The following is a 21,354-nucleotide window of genomic DNA, read 5'->3' on the forward strand; positions in this document are numbered from 1 at the left end:
TACAACGTTTTTGTGTTAAACAGCCAATATATAACATAATAAGATTTTTAATTTAATTTAAATGAAAAATACATGTATCTTTTTTTTTTACGACATTACCTCTGACAACTTCCGGCATTGTCGTGCACCGGTTACACGAGGAGGGATCAACAGATGATGCAATAAACTAGAAATAAACAAGATTTTTAGTATAAAATCGTGCGATTTTGTTACCTAATATTGTGTAAAGAAAGTCGAATTACGGAGACAAACATGGAGGGCGTAGAACAAGCTACACAGCAGTTAAAAATCGGTATGTCAATATGGTACTTTTTCAGACTGTCAAATCAGTGGATCTGTCTGCATAAATAATTATCCAATGAACATGTTTAAAGTTAGTCTTTGTAAAATATGACTTTTCATATTAGTTGTAATTAAGAGGCATATTAAATTTCCTTGACACTAAACTAAGCATAATTTTAGACAGCAAACTGTCTTGTCAAAATGACCAAACATGTTTCTAACATTAGTATCATGGTTTCAACTTTCAACTTTCATAGTTTCAACTTTCAACTTGTTTTTCTCATGATGATCATTACCAAAAAACAATGTATTAATCATTGTTTGATGTATAACAAATGAGTTCAAACCCAATGAAGGACAATAAATTAGGCTAAATGAACCTCTTTCATTGAAATCAGAGATAATAAACTGATCATTCTCAAAATTCCAAATTTCCGAGTATAAGCAGAGCCAACTAGGAACTCTGAAAACAGAGGTGGGATCAGATGCCACAGATGAATAAGCATCTCCTGTCAAAAAATCACACTGATCAGTCTATTGGACAAGTTCTTGGGTCATACAGCATTATGGGAAATTCATACTGAACACACAGGGCCTACATACCAAAAATCTTATGTAAAAAGTTAATCATGAAAAGATTAAGAACCAAGGAAATCTTGTTACTATTCTTGTATAATAATTGAGATAGTTCATGGTGTTAGGTTTACAATCTTTTATTGATTAATTTACCTCTCAAAAGTTACACATCTTTGAGCTCTCCCAGTCCAACTCTTTATTCAAAAAAGATATCAAGTTCTAATCTATACGTTTTAACAAGGTCTTCCTCCTTTGTTTGTTTAAGCTAAGGTACTGGTTTTTGTGACAGACCTCTAAACCTTGCCTATATATTTATTATATTATCTAAATACAGAAATGCTTGATGTTAAGAACTGTAGATCACCAAATTTCCCTGACACCTGTTTTTCTGAAGAAAAAAAATTATTTAGATTTTAAAAGTGGAACTTATGTTTTGCAAACTGTTTCTATGGTTCAATAATAGAAAAAGCAGTTACAGTATATGCAAAATTAATTTTTCGCATTGACTTTTAGAAAAAATTATCAAGTTCTGGTTTGTATTAAATTTGATAATGTAATCATTGGAGACAATATTGACGAAAATCAGAAACAAAACTTTTTTAAAAATTTAGTTTAGCAAATTAGTTATGTTACTGTTTAAAATTAGAATGGTATGATTTGCAAGGACAACTATAAGAGTTATAAAACATATCATACATCAAAGCTTTAGGTCATGACAACCATCTTATTTGCCTTAGAAATAATAATTTTCTAAAAAACTTTTTTTCCCTGTTAATTTTACTAGATAAATTTCCGGTAATGTGTGTAAAATGTGTATCATGTTACACCTGAGTCACCTGACAGGTGTAATCAGACTACCTTACAATGTCATTTTGTAATTCAGGTGAGATTTACACCTCCGAGACAACAGGAAATGATGATACAGGCGATGGCACAAAGGAAAAACCCTTCAAGACTATTCTTAGAGTAAGACAGTAAAGTTATAAATAGAAAGAATTCTTGAGTTTCAGCAGCAAGATGCAGCTGTAACAGATAAACCATTTTATTCTTAATAATCTTCCTAATAAAATCAGATTAGTTTTTACATTGTAGACAACATTTCTTTTTATTTCATGATATACAATTATAACTTGTATTTTCATACTTACCTAAGTTTGGAAATAATCATTATTTTTTTTTTTGATGATTTTTCATGAATATATAAATATTGAGCCTAAGGTTTTAAAAAAAATTCCTTATTGTGCTTTTTTTCATGTATAAATATAAGAATTGATTTATTAACTGTTGCTGTATTCCAGGCCATGAAACAGGCGGGACAGGAGCCATTTCCTCCCATCTATGTCGACAGTAAAAAGGAGAATGAGGTAGGTAAAACAAATCAGAAAGTAATAATCAGGAGAATAAATTATTATCATTTACAAATATAAGAATTGATCTATTAACTGTTGCTGTATTTCAGGCCATGAAACAGGCGGAGATAAGTCGACAGTAAAAAGGAGAATGAGGTAGGTAAAACAAATCAAGGCTAGGAACCCCAGGATAATCAGTAATTGAGACAATGACAAAGGTATTTAAAAGTAAGCATTTTTTAAAAATAAAGTTAAAATCATGTACTAAGATAAGCAATTTGTTTTTCATTTTGATAGAAATATGAAGTCGCTTCAAAGTCACAGCTTAAGAAGATCACCAAACAGTTTGTGAGGGACCAGCATAAAAAGGCAGACCTGACAGCCAGAGAGGTCTGTAACATCAGTAGATGTGTTGTTAAAGGTTGTGTTAGCTCATTATGCAAAGTTATAGAGAGGCAGTAAGTGCAGTTGTCAAGCCATGTGATTTCAGTTGGAGAAAATTCTTTTCAGTTATTTATCATATTTTTAAGAGTGTTTTCAAATATTGATGTCTTTATTTATATGCGCATCTATGGAATAGTTTCTGTAATTAAATCTGGTAAAAATCGTCCAGTTGACCTGACTTTCTTACTTGTAGGCAGAAGATGCTGAGAGGCGAGAGAAAAACTTAGAGGAGGCAAAAAAGATTGTGATAGAACTAGACAAGTCATTGCCAGCCCCTCAGCAGGTGGGAAAATTGATCTGAACACTCAGAATTCATCTTAACATATACAATTCTAGACCATGACATGTTTTCCTGAGATAGAAAAAGTTTTATATGCATAGATCAACAACATTGATGATTAAATACAAAGGAAACTTGTATGTAATGATATGTATAGTATGTCTGAATATCAGTTTTCTATGTTTTTGTTGTAGATTAAGATTCGTCATGCTGTTCAGACGAGGGATGTCAGGGTCAAGATTTTTGGTTGGGTGCACAGGCTTCGTCGTCAAGGTAACACAAAATTTCAAGGTGTAGACTTTTAAAAAGTATTCAACATTATACATATACTTTGTTTGTTTAATAAATGCCATGTTGTTTTCTTTTAGGAAAGAATCTCATGTTCATAGTTTTACGTGATGGAACTGGTTTCCTGCAGTGTGTACTCTCTGATAAGCTGGTAAGTCCATATAGGCTGAATCTAATTATATCATGATATGGATAGACTAAAAATACATGTTAAATCCATTTTATTGCAAATGGGAAGCAGAGTGTTAATTTTCTGACGTCAGCTGATTTTTTGCTTTTAGTGCCAGACATACGATGCTCTGCTGCTGTCAACAGAGGCTGCCATTTGTGTTTATGGTGTTATTAAACAGCTGCCAGAAGGGAAAGTGGTAGGTCCATGTTACAATATGTCCAGAAAGATTTCAGTTTCATTTCTTGTGAAAAACTTTTTCTGAAACACTGGTATCCATTTACAAGCATCTTTTACAAAGACAGATAAATTGTAGATTATTTTTTCCATGAATGAAGCAAATCTTTGTTTCACTGAATGATTTTGATTTAATTTTCAACAGTTTTCTTTTTATATTTTTATATTAAAATGAATTTGTTAGTTAATTTATATTTGTAAATGATTGATACTTATGCCTGAGGACAGTTGAGGTCAGTGCACTTTATTTCAGGCCCCTGATGGACATGAGCTGAACGCCGACTTCTGGGAACTGATTGGACCGTCTCCACCAGGGGGCGCCGATACAATCCTCAACGAGGTACAGAACTTATAATGACGTACCAGCGATTTGATATTTAAACAGTTACATGTGAATGGTAATGATTGTAAAAAAAGTAACACGCTGAAATATGAGATATCATGATAAATCTATATTATATTTCATCATTTTGTAGGAGGCTCACGTTGATGTGCAATTAGACAACAGACATATGATGATAAGAGGAGAAAACGTAAGTAAAGTCAGGATATTAATAAATATCATAACAATGACTGAAATATTTTTTTTAAAATACTTTATGATTAATATTTTGTTTCCAATCTGTTTGATTCCCTTACAGACCTCAAAGGTGATGAAGATGAGGTCTATTATAATGCAGGCCTTCAGAGACCACTTTATTGACCGAGGCTACTACGAGGTTAGTCATGGAATGATATACAGTCAATCTTCAGTATCTTGAACACTGATATCTTGAATCCATTGAGTTTGATGTAACAATGTTTGAATGAATGAGACTTAGAATAATTAAACTTGGTTAATAAATGTTTTTAAATAGAAGGTATGTCAATATCCAGTTCAAGATAATGAGGTCTAACTGTATCATGTAAATGTTTATCTCAGTAAACTCATCAATCATACTTGGTTAAGTTATATACATGTGCATGTGTGTGTATTTTCTGAAAGATTTCCTTGAAAACACAACTTATTTATCCCTTTTTTTGTTGTAGTAGAAATACATACTATATTATTATCCTATATTTACAGGTAACCCCACCCACTCTTGTACAAACACAGGTAGAAGGAGGATCAACATTATTTAAGCTGAACTACTTCGGAGAGGAGGTAAGGAAATGTCAGATTCAGATTCCTAATATGAATTTATCCCCCCTCATCTTTGCAGTGTCTGGCTAATTATTTTCATTTACAGGCTTACTCTGACCTGAAGTTATTTCCCCCTCATCTTTGCTGATTTTAACTCACTATTTCCTTTTGTAGGCTTACTTAACCCAGTCGTCTCAGCTGTACCTGGAGACCTGTATACCCTCCATGGGAGATGTGTTCTCTATAGCTCAGTCCTACAGAGCTGAACAGTCACGGACCAGGAGACATCTAGCAGAGTGAGTATCTCAGATCATAGAAATAAGTACAGACGTGTTCTCTATAGCTCAGTCCTACAGAGCCGAACAGTCACGGACCAGGAGACATCTAGCAGAGTGAGTATCTCAGATCATAGAAATAAGTACAGACGTGTTCTCCATAGTTCAGTCCTACAGAGCCAAACAGTCACGAACAAGAAGACATCTAGCATAGTAAGTATCACAGAACATAGAAATAAGTACAGATGTTAGTTTTTGATTAAAAATCTTGTTGAAATATTAAAAAGTTCTTGAAAAATGAAAAAAAGATAATTTAATATTTACTGTAAATCACTTTTTATTCACGAGATCTTTTTTTCATGTTATTATGGGAGAGAGTATGCTTGCGAAAATTTAATTCTCGCGTATAATAGTATTTCTTACTAAAATATAGAGGAATGACCACAATTCATGAGAATTTTGTTTCGCTCATCAAGAGTCAATGACTGTCTCGCAAAAATAAGGTGTCGCGAAAATTAAGTGATCTACAGGATATGGTTAATATTCAGGGACCAAAATCTGCAAGGATAGTCAGGATCTTCACTGCAGCAATCATTTCTATTTCTAGACTTTGTGCATGTAAATTTACAATCTTCCTTTCTCTGTACTAGGTACACCCATATAGAGGCTGAGTGTCCGTTCATCAGTTTTGAGGACCTTCTGAACAAACTTGAGGACTTGGTGTGTGACGTTGTGGACAGGGTCCTGAATGGTCCATACGGAAACATCGTGAAGGAACTCAACCCCGTATGTCTGTCTGTCTTTGACTTATGTACCAAGTATTTACACAACATTGTAGAAATCATTTGGTGTTTAGCAATTTTTATACGCCCGTCTTAAGATGGGACGTATTATGTTATAGGCTTCGTGTCCGTCCGTCTGTTAGCTTTTTCGTTTCTGGCTCATAACTTTAATACTACTAGGCCTAGGATTATCAAACTTTGTCATCTGATGCATCTTGGGTAGAAGGTGTGTTGCGCACAAAAAGTAGGTCGCTCTGACCTTTAATTAAGAAGTTATAGCCAAATATGGAAAAATCCTTTCCGGCCCATAACTAGAAAACCATAAGACCCACAATCATCAAACTTGACCAGTTTATGCATCTTAGGTAGAAGGTGTGTCGCGACCTATTTCAAGGTCACTGTGACCTAAAATTTAAGTGAATTTTTTAAAAAAAATGTTCATTTACACTTCCAAAATAATGTAAAAGTATTGCACTGTTCTTATTAAGAAAGTGTTAAATCAAGAAAATACTTATTTTTTCTAAGCATATACTTGACAGCAATCTATAACAAATATAATGTATGTAAGAGAAATCCTGCCTCTCCCATGAGAGTAATTATCAAGCACTGGTCAAGAATTTTGATAACAGAAAATTGCATGTCAAATTAGAGAGAAATTAATGAGTTAAGTGTGAGGAAGTAACTGGTAGAGCATTGATGTTATCTATATCCCTTGGGTATTGGGCAGATGGGTAAGCCTGTGTGATTAGAAATAGCTCTTGTTGACAAGCCTTAGTTTTAAAATGAATTTGATGAAAAGTAATTAAAACTAATTTGATTTGCATAATAGACTAATCTGATATTATGTAATATTATTAATTTAAAAACTAATTTTATTTTATGGGGTGGAATCAGCATGTCCATATGAATTACATATTAAAACCTGTCGGAAATTAAATCTCAACCAAAAAAAAAAATCTTTGAGTATTTTATATGTTTTTAAAAAAAAATATAGTAGATAGTGCAGACCCATTCATATCTCGAAGGTATTGGTAGTAATGAGTAGACAAGCATCCAGTTAAAGATTAATTAATGAGTTCAATGTTGGAAGGCTAGCTGTCTCAGTCGCTCTGATTAAGCTGTACCCTTTGGGAATTAGACAGAGGAACTGTTGGTCAGTTTATAACTGTTGGTCAGTTTATAACATATTTCATTTGATGGCCAGCCTTTTCTTTTCAAAATTAACTTGGTATAGATTAAGTTGTTAAGACTAATTTGATGATGGGCATTTGACAAGGTCTAATACAACCAGCACATAAATCTATCAGTGATGTAATATTTATTATAATTGATGCCTACATCACAGGGGATGGTGTAAATATTTTAAGGAATGGAAAAATCATCGAAATCTTAGAATCAAGGTTGAGGTGATTTTCTTGCACCTAAACTGTTCAAGAAAATTGTAATTTTTTGATGGGCGTATCATGCTGTGGCGCGGCACTTTATTCTCCAGTTTAATATATAAATTTAATTTTATGCGCGAGAACTTAGTTTTTCTGATAATTTTATGATTTAGAAATTTTAAAAAATCCTCATGAATGAGAACAGGTACTCGTACAGGAACAGTACATTGAAACATAGAAAGGTAATTATTTGAGTATAAGCAATGGGATAGTCTCACACAAATAATTTTATCATAATGTAAGGGATTTACATGACATAAATCATGGTGTATCTGAGTTGCACTGAGGATGTTTTGGGTCATTAGCCTCTTAACAGCATACTTACAGTGATTTAGTCAGTGTTTTTGTACAATTTTTCATATGAAAGAGAATCTAATTTTATCGGTACATAAATTTATATTAAAACAATAACTTGCATGGTTTTCTTTATTTGTAGGAATTTAAACCCCCAAAGAGGCCGTTTAAAAGACTGGAATACAAAGATGCCGTTAAATATCTAAAGGAACATGACATCAAAAAGGATGATGGGACATATTACGAATTTGGAGAGGTAACTATCTAAGAACAGCTGTGATTTTTTTTCTTCAAAATACATCAAAATACCTTGACTTTATATCCACTGCATTGTACTATTTGTCTCCTTCAGCTGAGAGATAAATTGGTGTACATATAGATAAGATATCATAGGTACTGTAACATCGCTATTTATAGGACATTCCAGAGGCCCCAGAGAGGAAGATGACAGACCAAATCAACGAGCCGATCCTGCTGTGTAAATTCCCCGCGGAGATTAAGTCATTCTACATGCAGAGGTGTGCTGATGACCCACAGCTTACGGAATCGGTAAGTCATAGAGCTTTGTATCTAATGGTTTGAAGAGACAAGTTTTATGTCTGTTTTATCTTCACAAATTGAGCTTTGGGAAATAGAATGGATAAAAAACTTTGGGCTGATGACAAAGCTTGGACATAGTATTGAAGCTTTTCCAGCCTTACAAAAATGAGAAGTCTACTGAATATTTTATCATAATATTTTATTTTATGCTTTCTTTCTAATCAAGTTATATGATAGTTAAATTTTCATTTCTTGAAATACAGAATTTACGAGGGTTGGTAATTTGTATTTGTTGTAAGGTAGACATGCTTTCCATTGGCATAGTGCTAGATTGTACATGTATTTGTTTTATGATAAACATGTTTTATATTGTTGTTGTTTAGGTTGACGTGTTGATGCCCAATGTTGGGGAGATTGTGGGAGGGTCTATGAGGATCTGGCATCATGAGGAATTGATGGAGGGATTTAAACGGGAAGGAATCGACCCCACCAACTATTACTGGTACACTGACCAGGTACGTACCCACTTGATAACCCATAACTTATAAATACCCCGGTATACCCCACCAACTATTACTGGTACACAGATCAGGTACATGTATGTTACCACGTAATAACCCATAACTTATAAATATACCCCACCAACTATTACTGGCACACAGACCAGGTACGTACCCACTTCATAACCCATAACTTATAAATAGAATACTATTAGTTCTTTGGCCTATTGGCATTTAAAAAAAATTCTTTGAAAAAATTATTAAACGTATATGTAGATGTACATCTTTGAGTAAGGATTTTCCCATCCAGTTTCTATGTTGTCAAGAAGATTTTGTTTTACATGTATTTTGTTGCTTAAAAACAGACATACTTTAAAAGCAGAAATATTCATGGGGGATTAAATTTCGTTTATTTTGTTAATAACAACCATCAGGAAAATAAATCCGATACGAAACTTTTATATGTCTATATATTGCATAAGTTTACTTTCGAAACAACAGAATTCTTTTTCCATGAAAAAGCTCTTTAGATGTCAAAGCAATTAAATTTCATGCCCACAAAAATATGTGTTTTTATTATAATGGTGAATATTACAGTGCTAGATTTTTTTCTATGACAGAGGAAGTACGGTAGCTGTCCCCACGGAGGCTATGGTTTGGGTCTGGAGCGGTTCATGTGCTGGTTACTGGACCGTTACCACATCCGCGAGGTCACGCTCTACCCACGCTTCATGGAGCGATGCAAGCCGTGATCATAGTGCTAGAATAAGGACATAATTTATCACAAAATTTTACCCCCCCTCCTTGACTTTTGTGACACTTTTTATTTAATGTGCATTATTAAATTCATCATTGTATGAGAAAATAAACATAAAAGAATTCAATGACCCATGTTGTATTTTTCAAAATTTTAAAGGGCTTTACAGACTATTGCAGCCTATTGAAGACATTTTGGATTCCTATGAGCTTAATTAAGCATCAAATTTTGTATTCCAATTGATAGTCTTGCAACTTAGTTATTATCTACTACCAGGTCATGCATTCACCTTGGTCAATGACTTGCTTAAATCATATTACTTACTTACTTTGTCCTCTTCGTGCTTTGAGCACATAAGGCCTGCACCGAGGACCTCCATCTCTGTCTGTCTGCTGCCATTGTCTGTACAGTGCCCCAAGTCCACCCTTGATCATTCATTTCCTTTTCAACCGACCGTCGCCATGTCTCCTTTGGTCGTCCTCTGTTTCTCTTTCCTGGTGGAGTCCATCTTAGGGCCACCCTTGGTATCTCTGATGGTTTCATCCTCATCACATGACCAATCCATTTCCAGCGTCTTTCTTTAATCTGGTCAGATATAGCAGCTGTGCATGTTCTTTCATACAGCTCCTCGTTGGTGATCTTGTTTGGCCAGAATATCTTCAGTATTCTACGGAGACATCTAGTTTGAAAGGTATCCAGTTTTTGCGAGATGTTCTTTGTAACCTTCCATGACTCAGATCCATAGATAAGGACTCCGATGACATTTGTTTTAAATATCCTTAGTTTGGTTTTGGATCTGATAATTGAGGATTTCCAGATGTTCCGTAGGTTGGCAAAGACGGCACGGGCTTTTGAAATTCTATTTTCTACGTCCATGGTGGAATCTCCATTGGCTGTGATCTTACTGCCAAGGTATGTAAAATTGTCTACTTCTTCTATTCTGTTGTTGTTCGCTGTGACTTTTTTATCTATCTTTGTATTTGTCCTCATTAACTTTGTTTTGTTTACATTTATCTTTAGTCCAATTTGTCTGCCATACTTGACCAGGTCATCAGTTTTACTTTGAATATCTTTGTAACGCTGTGATAGTAAAGCGATATCATCTGCAAAGTCAAGATCTTCTAGTGACTGTTGAAATGTCCAGGATATTCCTCGACTGGTCTGACTGGTAGTAATTTTCATAACCCAGTCTATGCAGAAACTAAACAGCAATGGTGAAAGCAGACATCCCTGTCGTACCCCGGTTTGGATAGGGAAGCTGTCTGTTAGTTCAGCTCCGCAGATGACCTTTGCCTGGAAGTCCTTATATAGCATCTGAATGATGGATATGATCTTATTAGGGATGCCGTAATGTTTGAGGATCATCCATAAAGCAGGACGGTGTATACTGTCAAATGCTTTGGCAAAGTCGATGAAGTTGGCATACAACGTAGCATTCCATTCATTACTTTGTTCTAAAATTTGCCTCAAGGAAAATATCTGGTCTGTGCATGATTTTCCTTTTCTAAATCCAGCTTGCTCTTTACGAGTGTATGGGTCTACCACTGAGGCCATTCTGTTTAAGATGACTCTGCTTAAGACTTTGCTGGTAACTGACAACAACATAATCCCTCTCCAATTATTTGTGTCCGCTAGGTCACCTTTCTTGGGCAGCTTCACTATGAGACCAACCTTCCAATCATCTGGTGCTGTTTCTGACTGCCAAATAGTTTGCAGGATATCTGTGAGAAGTCTGGGTGTTAATACTTCCTCAGCTTTTAACATTTCTGCATGTACTTGATCGATCCCTGGGGCTTTCCCATTCTTGAGAAGTTTGATGGCATGTTTTACTTCCTCAATTGTTGGTGTGTTGGTATCGATGTCCAAAGTGTCCATAGCTTCAATAATATCAGCATGTTCTGCTGATGGACATTCCTGGTTTAATACACTTTCAAAATGCTCTTTCCAACAGGTAAGCTCTTCTTCTATACTTGAGGCCAATACTCCATCTTGTTTTCGTACTGGTGTATCTGTGCTTTTAAAACCACCACTCAGAGTTTTTGTAATGCTGTATAATGTCCCCATGTCTTGTTTAGAGGCAGCATTTTCTGCATCTTGCGCAAGCTTGTCAATGTAATCCTTCTTGTCCTTTCGCGCACTTTTCTTAACTTCCTTGTCTTGTATTGTGTATGTTTCTTTTAGCTGATCTTTTAGCCTAGCTGACTTGGGTGTTAATATTTTCTTCTTTGTTTTGCGTCTTAGTTCCACCATTTCCCAGGTCTTAGATGATATCCATTCTTCCTTCTTCCTTTTCAACCCCAGTGTTTTCTTTCCCGCTTCAACAAGTGTGGTATTGAATTGTTCAATGCTGAGTTCTTGTTCATCTTTTAGGATGTTAAATCGGTTTTTAACCTCCAGCTGAAATGATTTCATGAGTGCAGGATCTTTGAGTTTGCTCTCATCCACTTGAGGTGACCGTTGTTCCCCTTTCTTTATCTTTCTCAATTTCAATTTCAGCTTTACTAGGACAAGAGTATGGTCACTTCCTACATCAGCCCCTCTCAATGCTCTTACATCCTGCAGTGTACCTCTCCACCTTTTATTAATCAGTACATGGTCAATTTGGTTCTGTGTGTGACCATCTGGTGAAGTCCATGTTAGTTTATGGATGTTCTTATGCTGGAAGATGGTGCCTCCAATAACTAACTTATTCATAAATCATATTAATCTTGATGCAAATTACATCTTTAATTTTCCACAATCGACAACCCCCCACCCCCACTCCTCCTCCACACACACACAAAAGTGTTGCTACTCTTAATCTAACTGTTGTGAAGGAAGAGTTATCACCAAGTTGAACAAGCTGCATTCAAAATAGCTAGTATTGCATTCATAGTGAAAAGTTTGAGTTATGTAAGTTATTGTTTGCAAAGTTTCTGGTTTCTACTTGATGTTCTGATGAGGTACACAATTGATATATTGACTAAGTGTCAATACAGAATAGAAACCCTTAATTAGTTTCCTTATTTTCCTTGAATATTACACCACAGGCCAGGTGTCAAACTCTCTGTTTGAGTGTGTGAGTTTCTCTAAGTTTGTGCATGTGTAATAGAAATAACTATCACTATTGTCTGTGTGGTGCAATGGTTAGAGTGTTTGCTCTGGAATCACTGAGATTCAAATCCACATCTTTTGATAAGATCTTGTAAACTGAGGTCACAGTAGGTGCTGGCGCAATATAGATCCCTCACTGCTCAATGGCCCTTGAGTGCCAGGTATAGGTATAAGATTTGCAGCAAGTGGTGGTGTTATCATATGAGTGAAAAATTCTTGAGAGAGACATAAAACAACATACAGTCCATCACTATGTATTTATCCCCCTTTCTCCAATATAGACTAAAATAGGATCTTTGCATGCCCTCTGAAAAGAAAAAGTTGTGAAGCAGAACTGATTTTTATGCCCCGCCATGAATATGGCCGGGGCATATAGTGTTTGTCATGTCCGTCTTCCGTCCTTCCGTCACACTTTGCGTTTAGCTCTGTTCAAAGCTAAGTTTCAAAGAAACTATCAAAGATATTTTCATCAAACTTCATATGGTGATAGATATTGATGAGAGCTATGGTTCATCTAGGGATGAAGACTACCAGACTTGCTTCGGATGCTGGATCTGACTGACATTTTCAAGACGAGTGACCAGGTAAAAGTTTTAGGAACAAGTCCATTCCTAAGGAACTATAAGCCCTACTTGGACCAAACTTGCATGGATGATACATCTTGCGATGGACACTACCAGACTTGCTTCAGATGGTGGATCTGACCTACATTTTCCAGATGAGTGACCAGGTTAAAGTTTTTAGAGCAGGTCCATTCCTAAGGAACTATAAGCCCTACTTAGACCAAACTTGCATGGATGATGCATCTAGGGATGGACACTACCAGACTTGCTTCGGATGCTGGATCTGACGTACATTTTCATTCCCAAGTTACTATAAGCCCTACCTGAATCAAACTTACATGGATGATGCATCTTTGGATGGACACTACCAGACTTGCTTCGGATGCTGGATCTGACCTATATTTTCATTTCCAAGTAACTATAAGCCCTACCTGAACCAAACTTGCATGGATGATGCATCTAGGGATGTACACTACCAGACTTGCTTCGGATGCTGGATCTGACTGACATTTTCAAGACGAGTGACCAGGTAAAAGTTTTAGTAACAAGTCTATTCCTAAGGAACTATAAGCCCTACTTGGACCAAACTTGCATGGATGATGCATCTAGGGATGGACACTACCAGACTTGCTTCAGATGGTGGATCTGACCTACATTTTCCAGATTAGTGACCAGGTTAAAGTTTTTGGAGCAGGTCCATTCCTAAGGAACTATAAGCCCTACTTGGACCAAACTTGCATGGATGATGCATCTAGGGATGGACACTACCAGACTTGCTTCGGATGCTGGATCTGACCTACATTTTCATTCCCAAGTTACTATTAGCCTTACCTAAACCAAACTTGTATGGATGATGCATCTAGGGATGAACACTACCAGACTTTCTTAAGAACCTGCATCTGACCTATATTTTCATTTCCATGTAACTATAAGCCCTTCCTGAACCAAACTTGCATGGATGATGCATCTAGGGATGGACACTACCAGACTTGCTTCGGATGCTGGATCTGACCTATATTTTTATTCCCAAGTAACTATAAGCCCTACCTGAACCAAACTTACATGAATGATGCATCTAGGGATGGACACCACCAGACTTGCTTCGGATGCTGGATCTGACCTATATTTTCATTCCCAAGTAACTATAAGCCCTACCTAAACCAAAATTGCATGGATAATGCATCTAGGGATGGACACCACCAAACTTGCTTCGGATGCTGAATCTGACCTATATTTTCATTCCTTAGTAACTATAAGCCCTACCTGAACCAAACTTATATGGATGATGCATCTTTGGATGGACACTACCAGACTTGCTTCGGATGCTGGATCTGACCTTTATTTTTATTTCCAAGTAACTATAAGTCCTACCTGAACCAAACTTGCATGGATGATGCATCTTTGGATGGACACTACCAGACTTGCTTCGGATGCTGGATCTGACCTATATTTTTATTTCCAAGTAACTATAAGTCCTACCTGAACCAAACTTGCATGGATGATGCATCTAGGGATGGACACCACCAAACTTGCTTCGGATGCTGAATCTGACCTATATTTTCATTCCCAAGTAAGTATAAGTCATACCTGAACCAAACTTGCATGGGTGATGCATCTAGGGATGGACACTACCTGACTTGCTTCGGATGCTGGATCTGACCTATATTTTCATTCCCAAGTATCTATAAGCCCTACCTGAACCAGACTTGCATGGATGATGCATCTAGGGATGGACACTATCTACCCACCCACCCACCCCCACCCCCAAACAAAATTTTTCAAACATTAAATCTCAAAGTAATTGAAATTTCATTGTTTATTGACTGCACCAAATTCTACACACCAAAAATCCTTCCTAAAATATATAAAAAATTAATTAGAGTACATAAGTTATTTCTCTGACATAGGCGTCGGAACCGGGGGGGGGGGGGCTAGGGGGGATCGAACCCTACCCCCCCCCTACCCCCCCCCCCCCCCCCCCCCCGGCCACGAAATAGGATTTTCGTGTTTGGGAAATGGACATTTCTTTTTTCTTTTTTGCTTGTCAGGTTTTTTTTTGGAAGGTACAAATTTTTTTTTTTACACTTGGCCCCCCCACTTTCAATTTGCTTCCGACTCCAATGTCTGGCATGGAGTTTCCTCCCCGTATACTTAGATTAAGCTTATAGCTGCACAAACCAAATAATACATTTATACAATATACATATAACCACCAAGAAGCATTTACATTCACAAACCTTTAGATACAAAATACAATTATGTCTCTCCTACTTAGAAGTGGATGAAGGTCCTCCATCTCTGATGGATATTGTGGTAAATAAAATAATTTCTATTCAAAATGTATAGAATTATTATAATATGGGACCAAAATTTGATTTGAAACATTGATGTAGACAGAAATTTATAAATGAATTGTTGATTGATCTCATGGCAGAGTTATCTCCCTTAAAAGGGCAGCAAGAAAAATGCAATGAGCAGATGGATTTAAATTAATGTCTTCCCCATAAAATTTATAAGCATTGTAAGACAGTTCATGAAAGACAGGAAATATTGCTGTACTGTTTAAATTTTTACAATTGCTTTTAAAACTGAAACAATAATTTATATGCAGCAGTTTCTTTATCTCTTCTACTATTTAAATACACTGGCAAGTTAAGTATGCATTAATTAAATGTATTGTTTATTTTCTACATCTGTATCAAAAATCATTCAAAGTAAAAAAAAACTTGTTAACTACTGTTTTTAAGATGAATATGTCATTGTAAGTAAAACTGACGGAACAGCCATTGTTCAAGAAAACTACACACGTGGCTTGCTCAGTGTTGTTCATGCACTGATTAATGGCAATGGTCTTCATATGATATAAAGGAAAATATTCAGTGGAGATAAATTGTTTGGTAATTGAATTCTGATAAGTACCAGGGATTTTCCACTGTCCCATGTGGGTCCCAATTTAGGCCAGATTCCCAACTGTGAAAACCTTTCCATTTTTCGATTTTTCCCAAAATATTAAATGATTAATGTCATTCAGTCGGAGATGAAATCAATAGAAAAAACTAAAATCTGAAGACAAACTGTTCTAGTCAGAACTAGAAAAAATCATAACAGAATTAACCAATACAATGTCTCTCTCTTAAATTTTCACTAAAATACTAAAAATCAGATCAGAATTAACCCATACAATGTCTCTCTCTTAAATTTTCACTAAAATACTAAATATCATAACAGAATTAACCCATACAACATTTGTACAATGTCTCTCTCTTTCATTTTCACAAAAATACAAAAAATCATAACAGATTTAACCCATACAAGGTCTCTCTTTATTTTCACTAAAATACTAAAAATCAGATCAGAATTAACCCATACAATGTCTCTCTCTTTAATTTCCATTAAAATACTTAAAATCAGATCAGAATTAACCCATACAATGTCTCTCTCCTTTATTTTAAGTGAAATACAAAAAAGTAACGCAGAACAGAATTAAAATCCCTTGTGGTGATAACTTTATCTTCATTTGTAGTATGAAATTAACAGCATTATCACCGAGATGTCAAAATACACTGATTATGCATTGAAATGCTGCCCTCCTTTAACTTCTCTCCCTTACAAATTTACATGTAACATGCATTACAAATACATTATTTGCTGTATTTAGAATCTTGTTTTAATAAGTACAGAATGCAAACTTACATCTGTCTGAAATATCCCTCTTACCCAAGTTGTATAATTCTGGCTCAAATATTAATAAAGTATTTAATCATGCAATTTCATGATACCCCTTTTTTTTTTTTACTATTTCTTCATCACTCTTTGACAGTTCATGGCAAGATTGTATGTTGTAGGTCTAATTATACAGTATTGGTTGTGTATAGCTAGCTTTTGTGAAAGAGGGGGACAGTTATGATGAATCCATTCAATTAACATAAATTGGTCTACATGTATTTTATGAAACAAATCTGGTATTTTGAAAGGCAGTATTTTCATTTGATAAGCTGTTTAAACTCCTTCATATAGAAGTATAAACACCTGACAGGTATAGATAACACATATGTGTGTCACATGATCACAGTCCATACACAGGACAACCACCATTGCTGAACTGTCAGGTAATTATTTATTTTTTGTACATGAAAAGTTCCCAAAACCATTGAAAATTAAATTCCATCAACTTTAATTTTGGAAGAAAAAATTATATTAGAATTAATAAAGATTCAATAAACCTTGTTTCAATGATATAATCCAATGACTAGTTTATGAACGTGTGCAGGCTTGTAGTATGTGACATTGGCTCAATCCTCCCAACTTGATTTCGACAATAGTCCTTTGCTGATAGTTAAAGTAAAAAATATATATAAATATAAGGGTTGCTTGAGATTTCTCCCACATTTTATTGCTTTAAAGTTAATATCTGGCAAATTCTTGAATAAAGAAAGATTTACAGAAAACTTAGAGAAAGATCCCCCAAAAGGATGATGAGTATATAGGCAATTGATGTATTTTTTCCTTTGCTTGTCAGGGCTTTTTTAGCCTTGGCCCCTTCACTTTGAAAAACAATTTTTGTGGTTTGATGTACAATTTACAAAACTTATCAATCTATATCCGTCTATTGGATTTATTCAATTTGTTAAATTTTTTGCCTTAGAGACAAAATTTTATAATGGACCCCATACCAGTGCCCAGGATGTGATGCGATGTGACTTGTGTGAGACAGCTGTGGTACAAATGCATTGTGAAACATGTTTTTTCAACCTGTGTAAGGCATGTGTGGGAGAACACATCTCAACAGATGAATCCAAGGACCACAAAGTTGTCAAATTTCAGTCAAGGAAATCCACCCCCCTTTATCCTGAATGTGAATCTCACGAAAAAGAACGATGTGTAATGTATTGTAACCAATGTAACATTCCTGTCTGCATCGGTTGTGTTGAATCAAATGAACATTTAAGTCATGAATTATCCAAAATTTTGCAAGTTCTGAATGAAAAGAAAGAAAGTATCACAAAACAAAGAAATGAATTAAATGATAAAATTTATCCCACCTACCAGGACATTGCCTCTGATGTACAAAACAGAATGAGTCAGTTAGAAAAGGAATATGGAGATCTCTCAATAGCCATAGCAAAACATGGAGAGGACTGGCACAGAGAAATTGACAAACTTGTCAAGATATTTAAAGCTGAAGTTGATGAGATGAAAAACACACAATTGAAAAATCTACAGAGACATCCGGATGAAATAAAAAAGACATTATCTGACATCAAAGGAGAAATTGATACAATTGAAAGGGCTACAGACTCTATTGACTTGTCAAAACTGTTTAATGCCACGCCCAGTGTACATAGATATAGAAATCTTCCATTTAAAGTTATGCCATCTTTACCCAAATTCGTTCCGAAAAAAATTCACAAAGAACTTCGCAAACTATTTGGAGTCTTATCATCATGTTCTTTAACTTCTGTGAAACATGGCTACAGCATGAAAACAACACAGAAATCACCAGAAGCTGGATCCTCTCCTCCAGTCAAACAGATGTTTGATGAACCAAATATTGTCACCACCATAAACTATCAATATGGAAGACTTTACAATGTAGCCCGTCTGAATGATAAGAAATCTGGACAAGAGGAGATGACAACACCTTGAAACTCTACAGCATCAATCAAGGATCACTACTCAAGTCAATCAAAACCAAGTCAGGGAAACGGCCAGATGACATAGCAGTGTCAAAAAGTGGAGATCTAGTTTATACTGATTACTATGATAGAACTGTGAACATTGTGAAGAATGAGAAGATTGAGGAGGTGTTCAGACTACAGAACTGGAGACCTAGCGGTGTCTGTAGTACCTCCTCCGGTGACCTCCTGGTTATCATGGTCAGCGATAAATACAAACCAACAAAAGTTGTCCGTTACTCTGGCTCCACAGAGAAACAAACCATTCAGATTGATCATGAAAGCAAACCTCTCTATTCATCTGGTGGTTATGACAGATACATAACTGAGAACAGGAACCTGGATATCTGTGTGTCTGACAGTGAAGCTAAAGCAGTAGTGGTGGTCAATCAGGCCGGAAAACTGAGATTCAGGTACACTGGACATCCTCCTGCTCCAAAGAACAAACCATTTAATCCACTAGGAATCACCACGGACAGTCAGAGTCACATCCTTACAGCTGATGATAACAATTTCTGTGTCCATATCATAAACCAGGATGGACAGTTCCTCCGTTACATAGACTGTGGATGTGTGTTCCCTGGGGACTGTGCATAGATACAAATGACAATCTGTTTGTTGTTCAGCATAAAATAGGACAAGTGAAGAAATTTAACTATCTGAAGCGAAATACTGTAGATCACTAAATATTAGTGACACTTTATTTTTGTGAAATTGCCATCAACTCCTTATTAACGAATTGTGGTCGTTGCTCTATATAATCTTTTTCTTTCAGTCATATTTATTTTAATGCATTTATTTCCGTGCTTTGAATACAATCGCATGTAAATACATTTATCAAGTATTTCACAGAAAATTGTAATCCCACCAACCTGTGTTACACAAACGTAAATCCGCTATACATGTAATAGTGGTATCTCACTATTATAGTGAAATTTCGCTATATTTCCTGCCGTAGATAGCCTCAATTTCATCCTATACCATGCAAAGTGTTTGAACCGCAAGTCATCACAGAAATCACCAAAAGCTGGATCCTCTCCTCCAATCAAACACCTGATATGAACCAGATACTGTCACCACCATAAGCACTGGGTATGAAGACCTTTACGAAGTGACCTGTCTAAGTGATGAAGAAAAATGGACAAGAGGAAATAACAACACCATGAAACTCTACAGCATCAATCAGGGATCACTACTCAAGTCAATCAGAACCAAGTCTGGGAACACACCAATAGATATAGCAGTGACAAAAAGTGGAGATCTAGTTGATACTGATGACATTGATAGAATTGTGAACATTGTGAAGAATGAGAAGATAGAAAGGGTAATCATACATAGGAGCTGGAGACCTCGCGGTGTCTTTTTTACATGTACCTTTTCTGGGGACCGTCTGGTTATCACGGACAGTAATGATAACAAACAAACAAAAGTTTTCCGTTACTCTGGCTCCACAGAGAAACAAACCATTCAGTTTGATGATAAAGGTAAACCTCTCTTTTCATCTGGAGCTTTTCACAGAAATATAATTGAGAACAGGAACCTGGATATCTGTGTGTCTGACTGTGAATCTAAAGGAGTAGTGGTGGTCAATCAGGCCGGGGAACTGAGATTCAGATACACCTCACATGCTCCTGTTTTAAGGAACAAATAATTTCCTTTTTTCCCAAAGAAATATCTGTGTCACAGTCAGAGTTGAATTCAATAAAAATAGTAAAATTATTAACACGCTGTTCTAGTGCTGTGTTGATTTATATATCATCCTACTTACATGCTGGATAGAGAGGACATCCCTTCCACTTGACTCATACAATGTCCCTAGCTCTTCTTATAAACTCAATAAAGGAAGTAAATTGTTTTTTAAAAAGTATGTCATTTAGAGGCCATACAGAGAAAGAAAATTAAAGTTCTACAAAGGATAATTTTTCTGTGACAGACCTGTAATCAAATAATATTTAATATCTCCTAGCTTTCGTGAAAGTGGCTAATGGTTACATATGATGAATCCATTATCTTATTAATTTGATCTACTTGTATTTTATGAAATAAATCTGGCATTTGAAAGGCAGTATTTGCATTTGATAAGCTGTTTTAATCTCCTTCTTTGTATAGAAGTATGAACACCTGACAGGTAGATAAAACAGGTGTGTCACATGATCAGAGTCCATACACAGGACAACCACCATTGCTGAACTGTCAGGTAATATTTTTTTGCAATTGAAAAGTTGAGAAATTATTTAAAATTCTATTCCATAGGCTTTAAAGATAGGAAACAAAATTAAAATTTCTTTAAAAATGAAAAATTCAAAAATCTTAATTTTTAAACAACACATGTACATTGAATTGTCTATATAAATGTGCAGGCTTGTAGTACGTATCAGGACCAAACAACACACCAGCTTCCACTTGTCTTGTAGAATAGTCTTCAGCTGTAGGTTTAATATACTTTTTTTATTAATAGGCTGCTTGCTTTCCCCACTTTTTGCTACAGTAAGAGCAGGCTTTGGCAAATTCTTGCATAAAAAACGAATTGCATAAATTTTAAGGAGGAATATCATACCAATATTTTATTTCATAGACGTTAAAGACATTCCTAGGATATTCCATATACGACAACCAACTGCTTACTGTCAACTGCTCAGTGCCAACTGCCAGCTGCTTACAGCCATCTATTATTGGTTAAAGACA

At 35.6% G+C, this 21,354-nt stretch overlaps 1 protein-coding gene across 1 annotated transcript; it reads left to right on the forward strand.

Annotated features, from left to right (window-relative positions):
- The first annotated feature begins 97 nt into the window (after positions 1-97).
- Positions 98-9,465, forward strand: LOC134245257 (asparagine--tRNA ligase, cytoplasmic-like). The gene is made up of 18 exons (XM_062727560.1): positions 98-292; positions 1,742-1,824; positions 2,157-2,222; positions 2,505-2,597; positions 2,845-2,934; positions 3,126-3,204; positions 3,300-3,370; positions 3,501-3,587; positions 3,879-3,965; positions 4,102-4,158; positions 4,267-4,344; positions 4,692-4,769; positions 4,923-5,044; positions 5,674-5,809; positions 7,684-7,797; positions 7,959-8,090; positions 8,465-8,596; positions 9,202-9,465. The coding sequence occupies exons 1-18, from the start codon at positions 253-255 to the stop codon at positions 9,331-9,333; spliced, it is 1,677 nt and encodes a 558-aa protein (XP_062583544.1). The 5' UTR covers positions 98-252; the 3' UTR covers positions 9,334-9,465.
- The last annotated feature ends 11,889 nt before the right edge of the window (positions 9,466-21,354 follow it).

The sequence above is a fragment of the Saccostrea cucullata genome, unplaced genomic scaffold, assembly GCF_032062105.1.
Source record: "Saccostrea cucullata isolate Sc308-1 unplaced genomic scaffold, CSIRO_AGI_Scuc_v1 ctg2001, whole genome shotgun sequence".
NCBI lineage: Eukaryota > Metazoa > Mollusca > Bivalvia > Ostreida > Ostreidae > Saccostrea > Saccostrea cuccullata.